Below are 8,117 nucleotides of genomic sequence, written 5' to 3' on the forward strand. Positions count from 1 at the left end.
CCCCTCCCCCTTCCCTTTTTCCCATCTCCACTCTTCTTTTCTCCCTATGTGTGACCAGACTCAGACGCAGTTGGAGCATGCCCGAATACGGGAGCTCGAGCAGAGCCTGCTGTTTGAGAAGGCACAGGCTGAGAAACTCCTCAGAGAATTAGAGGACACCAGGGTAATCGACCCCCACTTGCCCTGCCTGCAGAACAACGCGCTTGCCCCCTGCGTTGATGCTCATGATGCCTTGCTTTGGGTTTCTTTTTTTTTTGGTTCGTGGGTTTGGTTGGGTTTGGCTTGAATTTAGGCTTCCCTGATTATTTTTTTTCTTTGCTCTTTCTCCTGGAAATGGTAGTACAATATAATTTCTAGCTTTGCTTCTTGTGTGGGGACTTGTTTCTCAGATTGAGTTTGCTTCTCTGCCCCATGCCACCATTTGACACGAGCTCTTCACAATTCATCTTTCAATTAACATGCCCAAATAATATCTGCACCCTGCACAATTCATTCTGCCTTGAGGCTCCCCCAGGCTGTGGTAGAAAATAACATTGCAATCAGCATTCCCTTTGTCCTCCCTCCAGCTGTGGGAGCTGCCACCTGAAGTGGAAGATACTGGTGAGTGCAGGTGGACCAGCTCTGATCCTTGGCCATGCCTGCAGCAGGGCAGGCTGCCTGGATGGGGGATGCACCTGATCCCAAAAGCAGCCAGATGTGGAAAGGGCTTTTTCATGCTGGTGTGGTGTGGGAAGTGGCAAGCTTGCCTACAGTGGGCTTGCTCCTGGCCAATGGGTTTGTTAGAGCTCTGGAAAGCACACACGTGAGGTTCTCCAAAGGGGCTGAATGGTTTGAATGCCCCTGTGCCCATCTAAAATAAAAACTGCCCAGCCTCCTGGGCTGAGGCTTAGTGGCGAAAATGGCAATGGAGTTGAACTGGAGTTGATCGCTTGTGAGTTTGCACTGCAAGATCTGCTTGGGTTCCTTGTTTCTTCTGCCTTTTTCTAGTATCTCATCTAGTCAAACCTCTTCTCCGTCCATAGCTGCAGCACCCTGAACTCCCTGTGGCTGGCAGGTAGTTCAGCCCTGTTCGGTTACACTCGGATCGTAAGGCATTGATCCATAGCCCTTATGCTCTATGTTAACCATGCCCAGATTTATTGTCTTGCATCCTCTAGCCTTCTAAGTTATTTTTACTTTGCTAATGAACTCTAACAAGTACTCATGTGTAAAAATCCCTTTTCCTTTTTACACCAGGGTAAACAAATTACGATGCAGAAGAGGTCTGCAGGCTGAGGATTGCTGAGCAATAAAGGAAACATGATATGCTTAATGCTGGTTTCAATGCTTGTGATACTCCTGCATGTGCAGTCACATTTCCTCTGTGCATCATCTGGCAAGATGCCTCGTCTGGAAATATAATGCCCTGTCAGGACATTATTTTTCATAAACCGCTGTTGCTCTCTAGTGAATTTCAAGGGTTGTTTCCAAGATGTGTGTTTCTCTGTGGAAAACGAGAGGTTCATATTAGAAAAAACGAATTGCAATTGGCATGATGACATAACTGTTAGTGTTCTCGGTGGTAGTTACCCTGGTGCAAAACTACTCAAACCAGAGGGTGCTGGGTATTCTTCTGTTGTTTATTTGAACTGTGACTAATGTACTTTGGATTTACTTCCACTGGAGCACACTTAATCAAAGGAAGGATGTAGCGATGGGAGGTGGGGGCTGACTTTGTCTTCTCTGTCATGTTGCAGTTAACCACGGTAGCAGAGAAGTCCCGAATCCTGCAGCTGGAGGAGGAGCTGAGCCTCAGGCGCAGTGAGGTGGATGAACTTCGGCAGTGCCTCAGGAGCTCTCACCAAGCAGAGACCCCTGAGCACAACCTTGGCTTGCAGTCAGAGGCTCTTCGTCTACGAGACCAATTGCTGTCTGCCAACAAGGAGCATCAGAAGGAGAGCAGCCAGCTCAAGGAGAGATACGAGAAGACATTAAAGAAGTACCAGCAGGAGATGGAGAAGCTGAAAGCTGTCAATGAGAAGTATTCCCAAGAAATTGTTGACCTAAAGCATAAAGTTCAGCAAGCCACTAATGAGAACATGGGGCTTATGGACAACTGGAAGTCCAAGTTGGACACGTTAGCTTCTGACCACCAGAAGTCTCTGGAGGACCTCAAAGCCACGCTGAACACTGGCCCCGACAGCCAGCACAAGGAGATCGTGGAGCTGAAGGCAGTGGTGGAGAGTATAAAGATGGAGCACCAGCTTGAGCTGGAGAACCTGAAAGCAAAGCATGACATTGAGACGGCTGTTCATATAAAGGAGAAAGAGAGCCTCAAACTCAAGTTGCAGGAGGCTGTGGATGAAGTGGAAAAAAGCAACAGCAACTGGAAAATGCAACTGGAAACCAAAAGCAATCAGCACCTTCTTGAGCTCCAAGATGTGAAGGACAAATGTCGAGATGCTGAGCTGAGGGTGCATGAACTGGAGAAACTTCATGGTGAATATAAAGATCAGACGCAAGCGATAGCTTTCTTGAAAGAACAGATTTCTTTGGCGGAGAAGAAGATGTTGGACTATGAAACAATGCAGAAAACAGAAGCCCAGAGCAAACAGGAGATCCACAGATTGCAGGAAAAAGTGCTTGTCTTAGAGAACAAGCTGCAGTCCACGGAGGCCCTGCATCCTTCTCAGCATGCAAATGTATGACTTCTGGGTCATTCTGCTTGTTTATCGCTGTTAGTAACCCTTCCTAGGGGCAGCCATCCGCTGCTGCCTTGTGCAACTTTCTATGGCTTCTATGCCTTGGAGTATCTGATGTTGTTACCTTCCACTGATGGTGCTTTTTCTGCACTGCTTCTCCATGCAGGAGGTGTCTTCCTACTCTTGAAAGCCAGTACAGTGACACAATTAAAAATAGGAATTGAGTGAAGCAAGTGGGCTACATCTGGGCTCAAAGGCACACGAGTGCTCTGGCAGCAGAAGAGGACTGTGGTAGTTTGTCGGGGTGGGCTCTCATCCTGAGCAAGCAGCATTCTTAGCTGAAAAAGCATCATTTCCACAATATAGCTGTTATCCTCAAACGAGCTGCAGCAGCCTTAGTGAGTTATTGAGCAAGACCTGTTAGGGGTAGGGGGAAGAAGAGGCATTGCCCATGCTGAGGTGGAGCACGTTGCTTGCTCAGCACATGCAGCATGGTTTGGGAGCCTTGGTTAGGGGGCTGAGCTGGTGGCATTGGGGGGGAGGTGCGTGGCAGAAGTGGTGGTGAGGCTTCACAGCATGTATGAGACAGGGAAATGCTGCCTCTGAGGTTTGTAATGGAAGAGCTGCTAGCAAGGGCCAGGATGGTACCAGGCTGGGGAAATAAAATGCCTGATTGCATACAAGTCCAGAGCCTCCCAGGGAAGTTTAGTGTAAGACCAGTAATAATATGAAGAAACCAATTTTCTGTGGCCTTTGTGTCTTTTTAAGTTGTCCTCATCTCTTTTCTTTTTTTACTGTTTGTCACAGGATGCCATCCTGTCTTTGTGTGTGGCACAGACATGTGGCTGGTTTTGCCATAGAGTGAGGGGGGCAGATTGCTGTTCATGTCTCTAGGCTGGACCACTGTTCATGTTTTGGATTTTGCATGAAAAATGAGCAAAATCCAACCTGCTGCTTGTCCACAAAATGTGCACGTTTTAAGAATACTCATTTGCAGTCTAGCACTGGCAGCGTAGTCACCGTTCCAGCCTGTGGTGCCAGTGAAAAGAACACGATGCCTGTGTTTAATTTGCCAACATGAATGGCCTCATTGCAATTGGTTGCACCTCTAGGCAGCAGAGTCAAGTGCATGATTTACTGTTGGCCAAGTCAGAGCTTTGTGCCTGCGCAAAGGCATGCTCAACTGGACAGGAGATGCGAAAGCCTGAGGAATGTACAGCATTAATGGTGCTTTAAGGTTTGCTCAACATCTTTCATCTAGTAAAGACAGTCATGAAGAATAAGTACAGCCAGGGCCCTGGGAAAAGTGAGTTGTTATTACAACATGTCACATGTTTATAGCTGATATTCAAACAGGAATGGATGTCATGGAAGCTGGAGGCTTGTTCCAGAGCCCTTTAAATAAGTGAGGACTCTGGGTAACATTGATATTGGATTAGAACCAGGGAGTCTTGAAATAATTACTTTAACTATGTGTTGATTAAAATCAGGAAAATGTGAGAAGAAATGCATGGGTTAAAGTCTGAGTGTCATAGGGCAAATTCTGTTTTTAAATGTCTTGGATAATTAAATTTTGACTGCAGTATTGACTATCCAAATATTTTAAACAAATGTGTCTTGTCACCATCAACATGCTGTCTTCCTAGGCCTTCAAGTGAGAGCTGCAACTGTGCTTCCAAAGAGCAGTCAGTACTTTTTCCACACCAGAAGTAACTCGGGCAGTGTGTATTCCCCCTTTGGGTGTGCTGCAGCTTCTGTTCAAGAAGTGTCCTGCAGCCCACCCAAGCTCTTGGGGCTGACCTTGGGGCTTTCAGCAGTGGTGGCCACAGCAGCTGCTGGATCCGGGGTGTGTGCTGAGGTACTGCCGAAGGATGCTGGATGTGAAGAGGCTTGAAGGGCTAAACTGTGGCTTCTGCAGTGGAAGGCTTGGCTGTGAGCTCTGTGGTCTCTGGCTTTACACCACCTGTTGCAGTATAGATAAGAGGAGGGGAAAAAGGTGGAATCCTTTACATGGAAAAGCATTTGCTGTTTGTTATTTTTACTAATGTCTTCATTCTCATAATTATTACTTTATCAACTTCTTATTACTGTTTTCATAACTTCGGGCACAGTTAGATTCTTCAGCAGCTGAGAAACTTGTCTGACAGGTCTCAAGTTGAATGCTGAAGAGCGTTTGTACCTGAATATTTGCTGTGGTTAACCACGGGAGACTGGTCGGAAGGAGAGCAGCTCTGTGGTTGCTCTGCACAAACTCTGGGGGTGTGAAAGCTGGAACCAAAGCTTGTGGGGAAGGCCTGATCTCTTAACCTTCCCAAGTGAATCTCGTTGTGCTCAGCTTGCCTGTTGTGTGTAGGCACTCAGGTGGTACTGGTTAACCTTTTGTGGTGCCCAGCTGTAGGAGTGACTCCTCAAAAGCCTTTGTTTCCCTTAAGCAGGATGTAGAACCTCATAACTTGGGTACTGGATACACTTCTGCTTTGGATGAGGCTTTGTGGTTGGTACCTTTGCGTTGAATTTGTGGGTAAAGGCTATCTTATCTCATATTTCACATTTTTTTCAGATGATTGAAACTAATGATATTTCAGAAGAAAAGATAAAGATGAAGCAGACTATGGAAGGTATGACATTTTTTTGGTTTGTCTTGGAATACCCTGTTCCAGTGACCTTTTATTCCTCTTTTTCCTCTTGCAGGGGTGGCTGTCTGGATTAGGCTTACAAATCCATTTCATCTCTGATTTTGCTGGATGGTATTTGTTGTCTAGCTTTTTTTTTTTCCCTCTAATCTGGCTGAGCATATGCAGGGGTGGATGTTTTTACTAGTTACACACTCACCATGCAGATGGTGCAGACTGGGGACAGATCTGGGGAAATGGGTGCACTTCCATCCCTTCACTGATACTTTTTTTTTAGAGCAGGTAAAATCCAGACATAAAACATAACTTGTTCATAGGAGAGGGCTGCTAATAGTACATATTAATGTGACTAGCTTCAAATAATGGGAGTTCACTTTTTTAAGCTTACTATAAATCAAATCCATCCTTCTAACAAAACATAGTATTTATGCACCCCACCTGCAGTTTTGTGTCCAGCTCTGGGGCCCTCAGTATAGGAAGGATATTGACTGGTTGGAGCGAGTCCAGAGGAGGCCATGGAGATGCTCCAAGGGCTGGAACCCCTCTGCTATGGGGACAGGCTGGGAGAGTTGGGGGTGTCCAGCCTGGAGAAGGGAAGGCTCCAGGGAGATCTTCCAGTACCTGAAGGAGCTGATAAGAAAGCTGGGGGGAACTTTTTACAAGGACAGGGAGTGACAGAACACGGGTTAACAAGTTTAAATTGAAAGTGGGGAGATTTAGATTAGGTATCAAGAAAAAATTCTTCCCGGCGAGGGTGGGGAAGCACTGGCACAGGTTGCCCAGAGAAGCTGTGGATGCCCCATCGCTGGAAGTGTTCAAGGCCAGGCTGGATGAGGCTTGGAGCAATCTGGGTTGGGGCTAGATGGTCTTTAAGGTCCCTTCCAACCCAAACCGTACTATGAAGTTCTAAAACTTGTATAAAGTGGCTTTGAAAATGATTTACACTCTGCATAAGCTGTAACCCCTAGTCTGAGCAGCAGCAGACCTGGTAAGATCAGAGTTGGATGGCCCAGATAGTCTCAGTTTGGAGCAATGTCCTACCACATCTGGTGAGTGGAATGTGCTTTTGGGTGTCTGTGAAGGGTTCGGGGCTGTTCGAAGGCAAGTAAGGTGCCAGTTCATGTCTTCCCTTGTTTGCTCTTAAGAGGCTCATTTCTTCATTCCTCTTCAGGGACAGTTTCTTTAGCAGAAAATGTTATCTGTGTAGGTCACAAAGGTGACCTCTGCACAACTAACTTGTCGCCTCTCTTTTCAAATGGCATTTGGCTTATGATGGCATAGCTTTTTCTCTATTATACATCTCTAAGGACTCTGTTCTCTGCAAAGCCCTTGTTATAATCCTGCTGAGGATATAGCAATCTAAACAGAGGTTAGATTTTGAGGTACCCAGCAAAACTGGGGACTTTTGCTTTGAACTTCACTTAGTAGAAACTTTAGTTTGAGTGTCTCTCCAGCTGTTTGCGGATTCAGACAGGTGTTTTGTCATCTTTCCATCTGCCCTCACTGCTAGCTAGGCTTTGTCCATCAGCCTCATCCCTGTGTTTGCAGGTACAGGATTAAGTGTATGTTACATCAAAGTTTACACTGATCAGCAGGTAATTTCTGCCTAGGGAGGGTAGAAGGCAAATTGGTCCAGCAGCTACTGCTCTTAAAATGGCCACTCAGTCCATGTGCATGTTGTTTCCACACTGAATAAGCCATATATAGGATGTACTAAAAATAAAAAGTTCATTCTTGAACTACAGAAGTATCATAATTCAGATCTATGCTCTGAGTGTGGAAACGTATCAGTTCCAGAAACCATGTCTTTTTAAACTATCTGTCCTCCAGTGTAGGAGGTAACATAAAGAAATGTGCTGAAAGCTCCTGAATGGCAGTGAGATGCAGTGAGAAACACCCGCTGCTGTTTTGTTAGTGGAGGGTACCACCACCTCGCCTGTTGCACCACAACCCGTACACTTGATAACCTTCACTATTTGCACAAAGCATTTTCCACGCTTCTAATCTGTGTCTTTTCATACTCGCACAGACCTCCAAGACAAGCTGAGTAAAAGAGACAAAGAGGTGTCATCGCTGGTGTCCCAGACTGAAACTCTAAGGGCCCAAGTAAGTGGTAAGTTTCCCTAATCCGATGCTGGTGGGAACTAGGTGTTTCCCTGCTCATCCTCTGTACTGGTGTTAAACATGGGGCAGGTATAGAACGTGATGGTGGCTGTCTGTTAGTCGATACTCGTGGTAAAAATTTGTTCAGGACTCCTGACCTCTCTTGAGAAGGTGAATATAAACTCTGCAGAAGATAGTTGTATCCTGTGAGAAGGGGGTTTTGGGCACATTGAATGTCAAAAGCTGAAAGATGCAGAAACAAATGGAGCCGGGCTTGTTGTGTCTGAGATCTCCCTTTAAATAGGGCTAGATCCAGAGCTAATCAGACCTGTGCTGTCGGGAGTGGGAATACACTCTGTCCAACCACCTGAATGGAAGAGGCAGAGAGGTGCAGGTTGGTCTCTTCTCCCAAGTGACAAATCGGGACAAGAGGAAATGGCCTCAAGTTGTGCCAGGGGAGGTTTAGATTGGGTATTGGGGAAGATTTCTTCACTGGAGGGGTTGTCAGACACTAAGATGGGCTGCCCAGGCAGATGGTAGAGTCACCATCCTGGGAGGTATTTGTAACATGTAGATGTGGTGCTTAGGAAAATGGTTTAGTAGTGGATTTGGTCATGTTAGGTTGATGGTTGGAGTTTGATCTTACGATCTTTTATCTTGGAAAAGACCTTTATGAATTGGGAAAAGGCAAAAAGCAGGA

The 8,117-nt window shown here is 46.1% G+C and overlaps 1 protein-coding gene across 1 annotated transcript in view; it reads left to right on the forward strand.

Moving 5' to 3' along the window:
- Window positions 1-58: 58 nt before the first annotated feature.
- The window catches only part of LOC104515185 (CAP-Gly domain-containing linker protein 2-like), a gene marked incomplete at its 5' end in the record, with an annotated part of 8,270 nt that continues 211 nt past the window's right edge, over window positions 59-8,117 (forward strand). The window contains 4 exons of the mRNA XM_010159071.1: window positions 59-163; window positions 1,737-2,681; window positions 5,242-5,299; window positions 7,344-7,427. Coding sequence (XP_010157373.1) covers window positions 59-163; window positions 1,737-2,681; window positions 5,242-5,299; window positions 7,344-7,427 — 1,192 coding nt within the window. The remainder of the gene's footprint in view (window positions 164-1,736; window positions 2,682-5,241; window positions 5,300-7,343; window positions 7,428-8,117) is intronic.

Source organism: Eurypyga helias, unplaced genomic scaffold, assembly GCF_000690775.1.
Source record: "Eurypyga helias isolate BGI_N326 unplaced genomic scaffold, ASM69077v1 scaffold44129, whole genome shotgun sequence".
Lineage (NCBI taxonomy): Eukaryota > Metazoa > Chordata > Aves > Eurypygiformes > Eurypygidae > Eurypyga > Eurypyga helias.